We start from the raw sequence: 16260 nt of genomic DNA, 5'->3' as shown, positions 1-16260 counted from the left end.
ACGTCACCTTACAGCTGATAGCAAAATGCTGCAGGCATAGGAGAGCCCCCTCCCCCCCAATCAAGAACACGCCCGATTATAGAGGTGTGCGGCTTCCTCTGTGATGTGGGCATGCTACACCATGCCTCAGGCAGTGGCACATTGAGAAGGATGATCGCAGGTAACGACCCTGGCAGGCTGGGTCCACTCACACCCCTTGTGCTTATCCACAGTAGCTCCACAGTCCACCAGTCTGTGCAGAAAGCCACACCAGCATCACTCAGACATAAATGCGCCAGGCATTCACTCCTGTGCCACAGTTCACTGGAGCAGCCAGTCTTTAAGCAAATCACCTCGGGCACCTCCAAACCTCAGGGCCCAAGATTTGGGGCCATAAACATGTTTTGCCACAGGATCAGGAAGGGTTCTACCTGCGACTAAGTGTAGTTCATGTACGCGCTGCCATCTTGCCCAGGCTCATGAATGTCCCCCCCTCCCCAGGTGGGGGTGGAGGGGTGACACATGGGATCTATTTTGAATTTGAACAGCACAGACACCATACCTTCTACTTTCATTGGGCTGGGGAAGTCCCGCTTTCTTCCGCAGGATTCTGTGTCTGGAGGGTGGGTCAGGTGTACATTTTCCTCTGTTTTTACGCTGAATGACTCTTCATGATCGATAATCATGTCACCTGTTGTAGAAAGTAAACCTCCATGAGTTCCACCCTATTGATGGGAATACACTTCTGAATTTAGACTCATGCCGCAGTTAATCATCAGTCCCACTTCCTCTGCTGTTCTGGCTGAATACTTGCAATGTTAACACAAGTATAGACTGGGCGGAGCTAAACACTGCAGAGAAATATATTCACCAATTCCCCTCTCCTGCAATCTTTATGAACTGATATTTCAACCAGTAAAGCTCAACCTAATCACACGTCATCCATCACTGTAGCTCTAAACAACTCCTCCATTGATCCCACTCTCTCCCCGGTTCTCTGGAGTTTATTCTCCCTCTGTTGCCTCTTGCTATCACCACCTTGACTCCCTCGCTGCCACCTCCCATCTCTCTCACTCATTCCCTCTTTCTTTATCCCTTTTCCTTTCTCTGCCTCTTGTGGTAAGTCAGCCATAGGAATTGGACAAAGGGGCATGTTAGAACAGGATATTTTACAAGAAATAATACCTCCGCAAATCCCTACTTCTAAGATGGATTTCCTACTCTAAAAAACAGCAAAGGTGTGTTTGTCAAGACGTTGTTTGAAGAAAACTCAGTCCTCCATCAAAACCTATGCTATCCAAACATCCGCCCTACCACTATGAAAACAAAAGAAAAAAAGACATTGGGGCTCATTCCGAGTCGGGCGGTCCGGTACAAAAGTGCCAGTATCCGAGGATACCAGCACTTTACCAGACCGCCCGACTACGGGAGTGCCGGTGGGGCATCTGGCTTACCTCCAGCTAAATGTCAACAATGGCAAATCCCCTCATGGAGTCCTCCGGCACCCGTAATCCTGAAGCAATGCTGTCGGATCGGGTGCTGGAAACAGAATCCACATTTGCTGGTATCCTGGCGACTCAATAATGGAAAGACTGCTTCCCTCAGCCTCTTGCCCAAACCGCCCCCTCGAATACAACACATCCAAAATGCAACCGCCTGCCTTTTACTTGCCCGCAGGAAAAGTGATCACATCACCCTCGCCCTTTCCTCCCTCACCGCTTCTCTTGCCAAATGCAGAGAATTTCAAGAAAGTAATACCATGAATTCTGTCCGTCGCCTCCTGGCTCTCCGTGTGACTTGGGTCTTCCTCGTCTTGGTTTCTTAATGAAAAGACGGTCGTGACAATAAGTGGACCTGGTTTATAAAAGAAAACACACATGTTAATTATTAATCTCATGACGCTTGTATAAGAAAGAGAACAATCTGTTTTTTGCCAGCTGGTATATGCTGGATGCCAGAATCTGACAATGGCTGAATAACACACATTATTTTCAAAGTAGCGAGTCTGGCATTTAAGTGCCAGAATAATTTGGCTCCCAAATAACCCACGGCCAGATGTTAAATAAAGCAACCTCAGATTGCTTAGCAGTGCTAGCCAGCTCCTCCCCAGTATCCTCAGAGATTGCTTAGCAGTGCTAGCCATCTCCTCCCCTGCATCCCCAGAGATTGCTTAGCAGTGCTAGCCAGCTCCTCCCCTGTATCCCCAGAGATTGCTTAGTAGTGCTAGCCACCTCCTCCCCTGTATCCCCAGAGATTGCTTAGCAGTGCTAGCCAGCTCCTCCCCTGTATCCCCAGAGATTGCTTAGTAGTGCTAGCCAGCTCCTCCCCTGCATCCCCAGAGATTGCTTAGCGTGCTAGCCAGCTCCTCCCCAGCATCCTCAGAGATTGCTCAGCAGTGCTAGCCACCTCCTCCCCTGTATCCCCAGAGATTGCTTAGCAGTGCTAGCCAGCTCCTCCCCTGCATCCCCAGAGATTGCTTAGCAGTGCTAGCCAGCTCCTCCCCTGCATTTCCAGAGATTGCTTAGCAGTGCTAGCCAGCTCCTCCCCTGTATCCCCAGAGATTGCTTAGTAGTGCTAGCCACCTCCTCCCCTGTATCCCCAGAGATTGCTTAGCAGTGTTAGCCAGCTCCTCCCCTGTATCCCCAGAGATTGCTTAGTAGTGCTAGCCAGCTCCTTCCCTGCATCCCCTTCCTTTATCAAGCAGCAGCTGGGGCAAGTGGCTAAAAACGGGAATGATCTTCCCTTTCATCCCTCTCTGCCTTTCACACATAGTGGATTACCATTCCCCCCCCCCCCCCCAAGAGGTATATGTGAGTTATTTAATACACTCAATAAACGTATCTCCACCACAGCAAGATTATTACAAACAAATGTCTCCTGCCCGTTATGACAAAGTCACAAGCCGGAGGCTACGGGGCGGGCTTGGAATAAGCCTGAGGACCTAGGTCCATGGTCCACTCTATGATGCAGGCCCACAGGTGGTATACGGTCATCCCTCACAACCACCATCCCATCCATAACCTTGTGTAAACAGGAAGTCCCCTGCCATGAGAGCCACAGAAATGTCTGGAAACCATAAAGGGAATGCCGAAAGAGAGGAGTAGCGAGTGCCGCTTCCAGGGCATGCCATGGGCCCAGCCGCCCATACCCATTCACAGGATACCCCTATTATCAGGTGGAATTGAATTATACCATGCAGAGATTCCTAAGGGAAAGTCTGTGGGCTTTTGGGAGGGTTGTCTGAGCAAGGTCAGCTGGCAAGACTGTTTCAAAGAAGACAGACATACACCTTGTAACCTCGGGATGCACGCCATTGGGAAGTCCTCCGCCCAACACAAATTGCATTGGGGAATTGGTAGTATGAGCCGGTGTGAACCAAACTGCAGACACTTTCACACCTCCTACAAACTTGAGCCAGAGCATACCACTACATGGCCTTGCCTCTGCCCTACAGAGCAATTTAGGCAGAAGCAGTCAGAAGAGCAGGGTAGGAGTTAGGAGACAAAGTGCAGAGGTGCAGGAGCATAATACAAGGCGGCTGCAAGAATACAGGATACAGCTTGGCCAGAATACAAGGTGCCTGCAGAAATAAAGGATACAGCTTGGCCAGAATACAGAGTGGTGGCAAGAATACAGGCTACAGCTTGGCCAGAATACAGGGGGGGACGGAAAGATTACAGGCTACAGCTTGGCCAGAATACAGAGTGGCGGCAAGAATACAGGTGACAGCTTGGCCCGAATACAGAGTGGCGGCAAGAATACAGGATACAGCTTGGCTAGAATACAGGGTGGCGGCAAGAATACAGGATACAGCTTGGCCAGAATACAGGGTGGCAGCAAGAATACAGGATACAGCTTGGCCAGAATACAGGGTGGCAGCAAGAATACAGGATACAGCATGGTCAGAATACAGGGTGGCGGCAAGAATGCAGGATACAGCTTGGCCCGAATACAGAGTGGCGGCAAGAATACAGGATACAGCTTGGCTAGAATACAGGGTGGCGGCAAGAATACAGGATACAGCTTGGCCAGAATACAGGGTGGCAGCAAGAATACAGGATACAGCATGGTCAGAATACAGGGTGGCGGCAAGAATGCAGGATACAGCTTGGCCAGAATACAGGGTGGCGGCAAGAATACAGGTGACGGCTTGGTTAGAATACAGGGTGGCGGCAAGAATACAGGATACAGCGTGGCCAGAATACAGGGTGGCGGCAAGAATACAGGATACAGCTTGGTCAGAATACAGGGTGGCTCCAAGGAGGTGACAGGGAGTGGAGGCGGTAGAGAGGCGCAAAGGAGGAAGTGGAGAGAGATCATAGAGGAGGTGGCTGAGAGGAGCAGGCGTAAGAGCAGAGAGGAGGTCTAAAGGAGAAAACAAGAGAAAGGAAAGGATGCAAGAAGCAGAAAGGGGAACAGAGGGGAGAAAGACGAAGGGAGAGGAGAAGGAGGGGGTAAAGCCTAAGAGAGGAGGTGAAATATGGAATAGAGATTCCTGAATGTTTGGAGAGGGGTCCAAAGAATCTAGCAGAGGCCAGGTTGGGAAAGAGACACTCTTAGCAACAAGGAGGGGAATGTTGGTAGTGCCTTTAGGTCCAACTAGTAGCACAGTGCCCAGCACCCGAAACCCCTGACGGAACCCTTCGTTATCAAGCAAGGGCACCTGATAAGAGCATCCAGGAGGACCAACAGGAGATGTTGTGGACATCAGCCACAACCCAAACAAAACACAGGGATGAGACAAGCAATAAGTGTGGGATACTATACATTCTAGAGACTGTGTGGATTGCTGCACTGCCATAACCCTACATCTCATGGGCTAAATAAACCAGGCTGTGAACTTCTTTGATGGACTTGAGTCTTCTGCACTGAAATCCTGTAGATGTTGGCAAAGAATCTTCCCAGAAACACTTCCATCCTAGCAGCACTGAGTGAAAACCAGCAGGTGTACCCTGCTGGTAAGCAAGGTCAATCTTGCCAACCCCAAGAGTGATGGCTGACATCTTTTGGCCTCAATGGCTGACATCGGAGCGGTTTAGCTCAAGCCTCTTAGCACAGCAAGCTCGGACCCTGTATCATAACCTCCTGCGGTATTCTAGGCAACTTTACAGACTACTATTTTGCAGCCTGTCAAGCCATTACAGAACAGGAAAAACCCTATGCAGACCAACCTTGGTCCCAGGCCATAGTAGGCACAGCCCTTCTGCATGGGAACACAAAGTACCTCAGCCATGTTTTATCCTCCTTGGGCAGAGATGGGCTGAAAATGATGGAGTGGAAGTTTGACCAGAGCAGTACCAGTGGTAATGATTGATTTCAAGCCTCCCTTCCACATACTCTCTGACCCTCCACGTGGCTGTAGGAAGAGCCTGGGAATGGTCCTTTAATGGTTTAACTTCCAGCACACAATTGCAAAGTATGTGCCAGGCCACGGGCATCAGATTCCCTAGCATTCAAAGCAGAAAAGCATGTGCAAGGCCACGGGTGTCAGATTCATCTGGGATTCAAGACTGTAAAGCATGTACAAGGCCACGGGCACCAGCTTCACCTGGCATTCAAGACTGCAAAGCATGTGCAAGGGCTGCAAGTGTCAGATTCATCTGGGATTCAAGACTGCAATGCGTGTGCAAAGCCACGGGTGTCAGTCAACTGGCATTCAAGACTGAAAAGTATGTATACTGCCACTGTAATCCGATTCCTTGGCATTCAAGGCAGCAAAGCATGTGCAAGGCCATGGGCATCGGATTCATCTGGTATTCAAGACTGCCACAGGCAATAGAACCTAGATCCATGAGGGGAGCATGGTACTGGAAAATAGAAGTCAGATCCATGTGGTGAACATGGTACTGGAAAATAGAACTCAGATCCATGTGGTAAGCCGGGTGTCAGTCATCTGGCATTCAAGACTGAAATGTATGTATACTGCCACAGTAATCGGATTCCTTGGCATTCAAGGCAGCAAAGCATGGGCAAGGCCACAGGCAATAGAACCTAGATCCATGTGGGGAGCATGGTACTGGAAAATAGAAGTCAGATTCATGTGGTGAACATGGTACTGGAAAATAGAACTCAGATCCATGTGGTAAGCCTGGTACTGGAAAATAGAAGTCAGATCCATGTGGTAAGCATGGTACTAGAAAACAGAACTCAGATCCATGCAGGAAGCATGGTGCTGGAAAATAGAAGTCAGATCCATGTGGGAAGCATGGTGCTGGAAAACAGAAGTCAGATCAGATGGAAAATAACTGCCTCACCAATATCACCTCCAATGCTGCCATGCCATGGACTGATCATAGCTGTATTGAATTCTCCATACAAATCACCACAAGCTCTAAAACCCTCACCCCTTCCCCCTCAGCACAGGTAAGAAGCTCTAAGAAACTCACCAAGGATAACCTGTGCCCATACTTGAACATCGCCCCACTAGCCCCTCCCTTCTCCAACGATCCTAACACACTAGCAGACACTTACAAAGAAATTCTCACAAAAGCCATCAACTCTATAGCGCCACTTGAATGTAAAAAAAGAAAAAAAGTCCCTGCACACCAACTCCTGGTTCACTGAGGAACTGCAGTCCCTTCGCGCCAGCAAAAGGGATGCACTAAAAAATTGGCTAAATGACCCCAGCGACAATGCCAAAAACTGTTTTAATGTGATCTCCAGCCAATACAAAGCAGCCATCACTAAAGCTGACTCATTCAATGTTCGCATCTCTAATGCCAACTCACAATCGAAGGAAATCTTCACCATCTTCAATGAGCTCATCTCTCCTCCTAACACCACAGACGAGATCGTCAAAGACGAAGCCTGGTGTGCCAGTATTCAATCTGCCATGCTAAATAAAATTGAACTCCTTAAAAAAAAAAAATCATGATCACTGCAAAGCCCCACCTCATCACCCAAAGCTCAAGCTACCAGACTCCACTCCCTCCTCAACTAATACCACCAAACCTTTCTTCTCCTTCAGTGGTATCACTGAAATAGAAGTAATCAATCTCCTCAAAAACCTAAAACCTTCTATGTGCAAAGGGGACATATGTGCACCTAAGATCATCAAGGTCTGTGCCGACCTTCTCGCTCTGCTCCTGACAGCCTTCATTAATGCCTCCTTCAGAACAGGTATTATCCCTGCAAGCCTAAAAGAGGCCTGGGTTCGTGCCCTTCTAAAAAAGCCCCCTCTAGACCCTTTACAGCCCAATAACTACCGACCCATAACCACTGTGCCTTTCCTCTTTAAGATTTTGGCTAAAGCAGCCCATAGCCAGATCCAACACTTCCTTGAAGCTCACTCTATCCTCGGAACCAGGCAATCTGGCTTCCGCAAAGGACACGGCACCGAAACAGCCTTGGTGGACCTAAAAAAACAGATCACCCAAATCATGGACAAAGGCAAGCCAGCCCTATTGTTACTCCTAGACCTTTTGGCCGCTTTCGATCCGGTGGACCACAAAACCCTCACTTCACACCTCATCCACTCAGCTAACTTCTCCAAATAAGAAGCCCTTTAGGTCACCTCCTTCTTGGGCGATGAAGGTATTTTCTAACATAGCCAACGCAGCCCCCACCACCATCCACTGCGGAGTACCACAGGGCTCCTGCACAGCACCCACACTTTACAACTTGTTCACGAAGCCCCTCTTCGACAGCTTGACGCACTTGGTATCGCATATACTAACTACGCTGACGATACTCGAGTACTCCTACCACTCTCCGGCTCTTACAACAAAGACGCTGAAGCACTACACCTAATTTACACCACCATCTAGGCCTGGATGGCGGCCAACAGCCTCTGCCTCAATGGGGAGAATACCGAAATCATCATATTAGGTCAAAAAACCACACTAGCGAAACTCGACAAGCTGTATTCTAACTTCATCATTGATAACACAATCATCCCCGTCTCTATATCTGTGAAGACCTTAGGGGTATACATTGATTCTACCCTATCCATGACCAGGCAGGTCAGCGCCATCACCTCTGCATCTCTGCACACCACAAAGCTCATAAATGCCATAAAACCATACCTATCCAAGCCTAACTGCCTATCAATAGCCATAGCAACTATTGGGGCCAAATTAGACTATTGCAATGCCCTTCTAGCAGGTACATCTGAATAAAACTTAAATTGACTCCAAATCACACAGAACAACGTGCTATGAGCAGCATTAAGCATCACCAAAAGGGAGCATAACTCCCAGGCCAGAACGGCAGCCCACTGGCTCCCGGTTAAAGAGCACATCACTTTCAAAATCCTCACCCTCAAATGCCTCACTCTCGCAGCCCCTTCATACCTATCAGAGACTATAGCTAAATCCATCTCAACACGGCCTACTAGGACTAACTACACGAACCAACTTCACACCCCACGCATCTACAGGGCTAAAGCTGGTGGGCTAGGCTTCCCCCACATTGCCGCCATATTATTGAATGCACTACCCACAGATATCAGAGCTCCTTGCCTTGCGAAAAAAATTAAAACCTCTCTTCACCTAATCCATTGTTTTCCATTCTCCGCCACATGCCTGTACTGTAATCTGCTACTGTCTAATCTTCTGTATCTGAGAAATATCTCTGTAACAAGCGCCACGATGCCCCCAGGCTGTTGCACGCTTTACAAATCTGAATAAATAAATAAATAAATTCATGTGGCGAGCATGGTACTGGGAAAGTAGAAGTCAAAACTTCTTTGGTAAGCCTGGTACTGGAAAATAGAACTCAGATCCATATGGTAAGCATGGTACTGGAAAATTGAGCTCAGGTCCATTTGGGAAGCAGGGTGCTGTGCAATAGAACTCGGACTCATTTTAACAAAATCTCACAGTTGTGAAGAATTGTTGCAACATTGCTTCCATGCTACCGGTGTGAAACGCACAAATGCTTCTGAATTCACTACCCGCCTACTGGCGATATATCTTCTGTTTTTCAACAATATTATCAACTTTTATTAAACATCAACCGAAGCATGGCATTTCCCCCAATTAGCATCTAATTAACAGTAAGCAACTGTCTCGTTATGGGCAAGATATCAATCAGACTTTGTACAGCAACAAGGAAATCATTCAGGAGGACTAGACAATCCTATACTGATGTTCAAGCACAGAGCCGGAGAGCATCCTTAGGAAAGTCTGAAATAAGAAGGCAGCCCTTTCATAGACTCTAAAGCCACCTGTTAAAGATCAGGAGTGTAACTTTACCCAGAGAGAGCAGGGCTTGGTGAATTTCCTTCATCACATTCCTGTAGAGCTCCTTCTGCCACTCCTTCAAAATGTTCCACTCCTCTTCAGAGAAATAGGACGAGGCATCATGGAAGGTGCCCTTCACCTGAAACAGAAAATGTTACACCAATTATTGAAGTTCCTTCTGCCATGCCTTTAAACCCTTCCACAGGCAGGGGCATCATTGAAGGCGACCTTCACCTGGAAAATAACACGCGACATCAATGATTTACTTTTTTCATTCAGTGTAGCACAGTATTCAATAAGTGTCTGTTAATTTCAAATAGTTGTAGGTGTTTTTAACAAGGTCACTACTCGTTTGTACATTCCTTGTGCACCTTTCCTCGTGGTAGGTTTAGTCGATTTTTTTTAATTGGGGCTTACCCACCCGCCCCCTCATCTCCCCATCTAACCCACCCTTCACTTCATCCTGCCACCCACCACCCCCACAATCACTAGCCCACAAACACAAAATATATATATATTTTTAAAAACCTACGATAACTACCACACACGAGTAATGTGCAAACGAGGCAAGGGACTTTGTTAAAAACACAAGATACGTTTCAAATAAATGTGCCCTCCCCCTTAACTGTCTTCCCTCACCAAATCCTTATAGCTGGGGGGGTGGGGTTGAGTGTACCAGTCAGTAATTGGCGGGATGTTCTCTGAAGAGTAGGGTCTTTAGGTCCTTCCTGAAGTGTAAGATGAAGGGGGCAGTCTTCTCTGCTTTGGTAACCTGTTTTAGAGACAGTGCTTAGCAAGCAAAGGCTGTTTCCTGGTTTTCTCCCCCTTCCAGTTCTTTGTTTCCAAGCTGGCGATGCTGTGGCTTCTGGAGGTTCACTGGCCTCTGGAGATGAGGACGTTCTGGATCCAGTAGAGTGGTCTTTTAGCTGTGACTGCTTTGCACCCGATGCTGGCAGTCTTGAACATGATGTGTGCTTGGAGGAGTAGCTAGTGTGGTGCCTTGAGAGTGGGAGCGATGTGGTAGACTTGTCTTAGTCCTGTGATGAGGCGTGCTGCAGCACGCAGCTATCAGAGGGTCTCATGTTGCATTCGGCACTCCTGCGAGTAGAGTGTTGCAGCCATCCAGGCCCCCTACCCCGGCCCATCATAGTGCTTCGAATGCAGCTCACCTTACTCTAAAACAATTAGGGGGGGCAGGATGGGATGCCCCCTTCCCAACACTGGGAACAGACAACTCCAATCTAGCCCCAATTATAGTTGCAAACACTGCAGAAGAGCTCAAATTAAGGAGGAAGAAACCAAGCCCTATTGAAGGCACAGGACCCACTCACTTGTGGTGCGGGGAGGTGGATGGAACCTCTTGCCATTGGTTGGGTCTTTGAAGTGCTGTGGGTTGAATGGCCCTTCGGCAGACCAAAGTCTAAACAGACATGAGCAAAGGAAGATTGCTCTGCATGCAAATAGTACCTTGCAATTAAAGCAACTGCTCATTAACTAGCAGAGACGGCCAGTGAAGTGACGCTGTAGAAGCCGAAGCGTGAATAGTGTTGAGGTGCGGTGCGGATTGCTATGTCCGAGACTATGGGCCTCATTACACGGTAGGCGGTAAGGGTTTACCGGTACCGGTAAATCCTTACCGCCTTACTACGAGGTCCCTTTGCGGGTTGGGGAATTTAACGCCTGCTTTTTGCAGGCGTTAAAAATCCAACCCGCAAAGGGACCAGGGAGCTAATTATGGTACCGCAATTTGCGGTACCGTAATTAGCGCCTTCCGCATTCCCATTACGCCCTATGGGGCAAAAATGGGAATGGGGAAGGGCAATGGAGGAAGGAGGAATTACCGCCTTCCCAACCTTGGAATAGGGCGGTAATTCCCCTTTCCTCCAAGGCGGTACCGGTAAATTACCGGCATGAACCATGGCGCTAATAGTGCCATGGTTTACCGCCTACCGTGTAAAGAGGCCCTATGTGTGGGCTGGACTGAACTTTTTGTGGGACTCATTCCTATTTTATGTGGCCCAGCTTTAGGAAAGGGTGCAAGTACACAGCAGTGTGGAAACCCAACAGGCAACTGTCTACAGCGGAGGGCACTGCTATAATTCTCATGCAGAGCACATGCGCCATGAATGGAATGCAGTCCCATGCAGAATGAGTCACATATGTTGGGGATTCAGTCTATGCATGTTCACTTATCAGGTCACATTAGAGAACAAGCAAAGGTTCATGGCGCGAGGCCTCGGGGCAGCCCCAGTCCAGCCTGATCTACTCTGGGGACCTGTCCCTACTCCCTCCCAGCGGCCGCAGTCCCGCACATTGCGCGCCCTCGCCGCCTCCTCCCTCGCCTGCACCGGGGGTCTCACCTCCTGCGCGCCCCCGCCGCCTCCTCCTCCTCCCCCGCCTGCACCGCCACCGGGGAGGGGTCTCACCTCCTCCGCGCTCCGGCCCCACATGTCTGCCCGGCCTCGGTGCTCCTGGGTGATAGATGGCCTGTGGATTCCTGCCCAGTGATCCTGTAGGGATCGGTCGCTGGGGATCTCCTGCAGGATCCTCGCCAACATACGCCCAGTCCACGCTGCACTGAAGGCCTCTGTCCAGTGGGTGGCCACCCAGTGAGCAGCCCACGGGGATCCCGCGCTGCACTGCGGCTGCGCCGAGATCGAGACATTACCTAGGTATGCCATACTGCGATTGCGCAGAAGCCAAGGCACGTCTTGCCGAAGCACGCAGCACTGCGCAGAAGCCCAGACACGTCCTCGCCAAAGCACGCAGCACTGCGGCTGCGCCGAAATGGAGACATCCCTAGGTATGCCACACTGCGATTGCGCAGAAGCCAAGGCACGTCTCACCGAAGCACGCTGTACTGCGCAGAAGCCGACACCTCCTCGTGCAGCACGTTGCACTGCGGCTGCGCAGAGTCTCCATATTGCTGCAAACACACCACACACCTACCAAAAACAACAGCCACACATGACTACCAGGGCCGCAACCTCTAAGATCATATAGGACAATGCACACCTCCAAAAATGCACTCAATCACAACACGTTCAACTCTAACACCACACCACATACACGTAAAACAAGCTATACAGACTCACACACCCGAATGCCCACCAAACCATACCACCTAGAAGCAAACCCAGCACAGAGGGACTAACTCTCCTCCCACTGACCAACCCACTCCTCCCCATCTTTCTTTTCAGATCCGCCAGAGCGCCAGGAGTCCACGACAAAATGGCAGCGAACATCACTAGCATTTAACGTTCCACTTTGTAGAATAACAAGGATGTGTTTCTTTAATCCACCAGTTTTTCTGCATTATCTTTTGAACATATATATTCATTAGTATTAATTATTCATGTGGTTGACAAATGTATATGTTCTGTTGTGCTAATTTCTCCTCTAATGGAGAACCATAATTGTTTTGCTTTCCATGTTGCTATAACCTGTTACATAGTATCAGGCTCACTTATAAGCAGAGCGCTCAGGTTGACCAATTCCATTTGTAAGATAGCCATTAAGTTCTATTTTTTTTTCTGAACAAGTGTGGGATTTGTAATCCTAAATATAGAATGAAAATGAGAAAACTACAAGCTCCAGATTTCTGGGAAAGCAAAAGGACTGGGGAAGGTTTTCTCACACTGAAAAGTGAAAAACCAACTCGGGATATATGGTTGTGTAATCCAAAATCACCAGGGCATATTTATTGCCTAATCTGGATTTCTCTAGAGGACCAATTATGATTCTTGAAAAAGGGATTTCTATAATTGGCAATGGGTTCAGAGGGGCAGGTAATGGGATGTGTGGGTTGGTCTTTTGACAGATTTTGCATGTCTGTATGAATGTTTTGATATCAGCGTAGATACCTGGCCAGTAAATTTCCCACTAATATGCACCTGGGTTTTAGATTGCGCGTTCCCACCTTACTGAGGGGAATTTAGGACAATATCTAGTACAACCTTTCAGTGGCTCTTGGGTATTACCAATTGTGTTTTTACTAGGCCTTCCGTGGATGTCTCTCTTATATAAAACAATCGTTTTAAGAAGAAATATGCACTTCCCTTCCCCAAGTCTTCTCCTGGGATTGTGCCATGCGCTGTTGTAGGACCTGACGCATATGGCCCCGTTTCCGCCTCGGGGGACGCTAAGAATCCACCACGTTCTTTTCCATTCCTAGCGGTCTAGTTCTTATGCCGCTCACGGACGTAGTGCTTTTAAGCCACGCCCACTCTGATTCGCGTTGCGTTGCAACCCGCTTGGTCAGCTACTCTCTTGCGCTCTCCTATGTTGCTATACGCTTACATTTCTTAGCACTTTTTACCCGCGCCGCCTGGTTCGGCCTTTTCTCTTGTATTTTTTCCACTCTCTGTGTGAATTCTGCTCTGCTTTCCGATACTGAGCGGACTACTCTGCACGGCTCATCTTACCGAGCTGACTCCTCCCCATGGCTCTCCTGCTCCTCCCCTTTTTGTTCTGAGCTTTCCTCGCTCACCTTTCCTCTCCCTCTCCAGTCTTCTCCCTTATCTTTCTTCTTACCTTTACTTCTTAGATCCTTCTGGTCGCTGCTGCAAGCTGCTTTCTTGCTTCCGGATTACAGTTTGCATTATTGTAATTTCTTCGTCATGACATCAACGGTGCCCACTTACCAACCGGAAGCCTTCCGGAAAGACGCATCCTTGGGGTTTTTTCAGCCACTCCTGGCTTTTTCCCCATTTTGTCCCTCTCGGGAAGGGGTCACCGTGTGGGCTCTCTGGTAAGCCTTCACTGTGGCTTCCCCTCGAGTGAGATCTAAACCTCAGTTTAAAAAGGAGAAGGATTATAGAGCAAGAAGACCACTCAGTCCTGTGGACCCGGACTACAGCCTATGAGGTGAGGAGGAGGAGGGAAGTTGGTACAACTTACCATCCAACAGTATACGCAACAGATTAGATTTGACACATTCGCCCAGCCCATTTCCCTTTCATTTTGGTAATCACGTGGTTGTGCCAACACAACCCACATATCAATTGGTCATCCAATCAATTGGGCTTTGACTCTACTTATTGCCTAAAGAACTGCCTGCAAGCCGTACAATACCAAGAAGCAAAGACATTGCCAAGCACCTTAAACACAGCGGTAGGAATTCATTCCATCTCAGGACTCTTGGAAAGATATGAAACAGTGTTTGCCGAAACAACTCCATTGGCATTACCACCTCATAGGCCACAAGACTGCAACATAGACCTGATACCAAATGCATTGGTGCCTTTTGGAAGAATGTTTGGATTATCACAAAAGGAGAAAGAAGCACTCAGAAAGTATCTGGATGACAATCTACACAACAGACTAATTAGACCTTCTAAATCTCCAGCAGGAGCCCCACTATTTTTCATACCCAAACGGGATTCTACAGATCTCTGGCCATGTATTGACTTTCGGGGCTTAAATAAGGTGACAGTGAGGGATCGCTATCCCATGCCCCTCATTCCAGATGTATTGGAAGCTGTAAAAGGTGCCTCAGTCTTCACCAAACTTGATTTACGCAGTGCCTATCACTTACTAAGAATACAGTCCGGCGACGAGTGGAAGACTGCGTTCCGGACCCCTTTCGGTCTATAAGAGTATCATGTGATGCCTTTTGGGCTGGTCAATGCACCAGCCATATTTCAGCGATTCATGGACCGCATTTTGTCTGACCTCATGTTTATTACAGTCATGGTATATCTGGATGATATTTTAGTGTTTTCTCGGAATTGGCAAGAACATATCGCACATCTCTCGGAAGTCTTGGAACGTCTCAAGAAAAATCGACTCCTAGCCAAAAAGGAGAAATGTGTTTTTGGTGTCAACTCAGTTCCCTACCTGGGGTTTATTTTGTCTCTGCAAGGGGTACAGATGGACTCAAAGAAGTCAGAAGCTTTTGTACGATGGCCAGTCCCAACCTCAGTCCAAGAGGTTCAGAGATTTTTGAGCTTAGCAAAGTTTTATCAGCGTTTTATTGCTGGGTTCTCCGAAACAGTTCTACCTATCACTAATCTGTTGAAAAAGTCATCTGGTCCTTTTCAATCGATGTCATGCCCGCGCCGCTGGCGCACGCACGCATTGGCAACCATCATGGACTACTTGATACTCATTTATCCTCCTAATACTCTTTGAACAACTCCTATTCACGCCGTGGTCTTTAATTTCCATTTGCTCAACTTTGCTTCTTTCTTATTTTATTGAACTAACTACATTTACCATAATGCACCTTGCTACAGTCCTAAATTCCTGGCTATTCTCATTCATCGTTATTGGGACCACAATCCCCAGAAGCCCTAGCGGCCAGTGTTGCTTCCACCTGCTCAGGACCAGAGAGGGAGGAGGCAGATTGTCTTCAGGCGTGCTGCTCCAGGTGCTGTCAATTAGCCTGCCTCAGAACAGGGCAGGGCTGTATATAAGCAGCTGCCTGCAGGAGCACAGTGTCTTTCATCTTGAGATCTCCCTGCTCCTGTTTGCCTGGACCCTCTACTTTGTATGCTGTTCCTGTTACTGCATTATCCTGCTTTGATCCAGTGCCCCCCTCTGGGCTCCCTGCCTTGCAGCCTGCCTCACTCCGGCTGCCTACAGTCTTTGTCCTCTGGGCTCCCTACCCTGCAGCCTGCCTCACTCCGGCTGCCTACAGTCCTTGTCCTCTGGGCTCCCTGCCTTGCAGCCTGCCTCACTCCGGCTGCCTACAGTCCTTGTCCTCTGGGCTCCCTGCCCTGCACCCTGCCTCACTCCGGCTGCCTACAGTCCTTGTCTTCTGGGCTCCCTGCCCTGCAGCCTGCCTCACTCCGACTGCCTACAGTCCTTATCCTCTGGGCTGCCTGCCTTGCAGCCTGCCTCACTCCGGCTGCCTACAGTCCTTGTCTTCTGGGCTCCTTGCCTTGCAGCCCGCCTCACTCCAGCTGCCTACAGCCCTTGTCCTCTGGGCTCCCTGCCCTGCAGCCTGCCTCACCCCGACTGCCTACAGTCCTTGTCCTCTGGGCTCCCTGCCTTGCAGCCTGCTCCCTCCGCTGCCTACAGCCCTTGTCCTCTGGGCTCCCTACCTTGCAGCTTGCAACCCTCTGCTGTCTCCAAGCCCTTGTCCTCTGGGCTCCCT

At 48.9% G+C, this 16260-nt stretch overlaps 1 protein-coding gene across 1 annotated transcript in view; it reads right to left on the bottom strand.

Annotated features, from left to right (window-relative positions):
• Window positions 1-11814, bottom strand: part of LOC138487577 (uncharacterized) — a 306899-nt gene extending 295085 nt beyond the window's left edge. The window contains 4 exon segments of the mRNA XM_069614050.1: window positions 542-670; window positions 1738-1833; window positions 9174-9300; window positions 11588-11814. Of these exon segments, the coding sequence (XP_069470151.1) occupies window positions 542-670; window positions 1738-1833; window positions 9174-9300; window positions 11588-11719 (484 nt within the window). The 5' untranslated portion in view covers window positions 11720-11814.
• Between the last annotated feature and the right edge of the window lie 4446 nt (window positions 11815-16260).

This window comes from Ambystoma mexicanum, chromosome 9, assembly GCF_040938575.1.
Source record: "Ambystoma mexicanum isolate Mex_15411 chromosome 9, UKY_AmexF1_1, whole genome shotgun sequence".
Taxonomy (NCBI): Eukaryota; Metazoa; Chordata; class Amphibia; order Caudata; family Ambystomatidae; genus Ambystoma; species Ambystoma mexicanum.
Note: the sequence above shows the minus strand (reverse complement) of the source record. Positions and strands in the feature narration are given on the sequence as shown.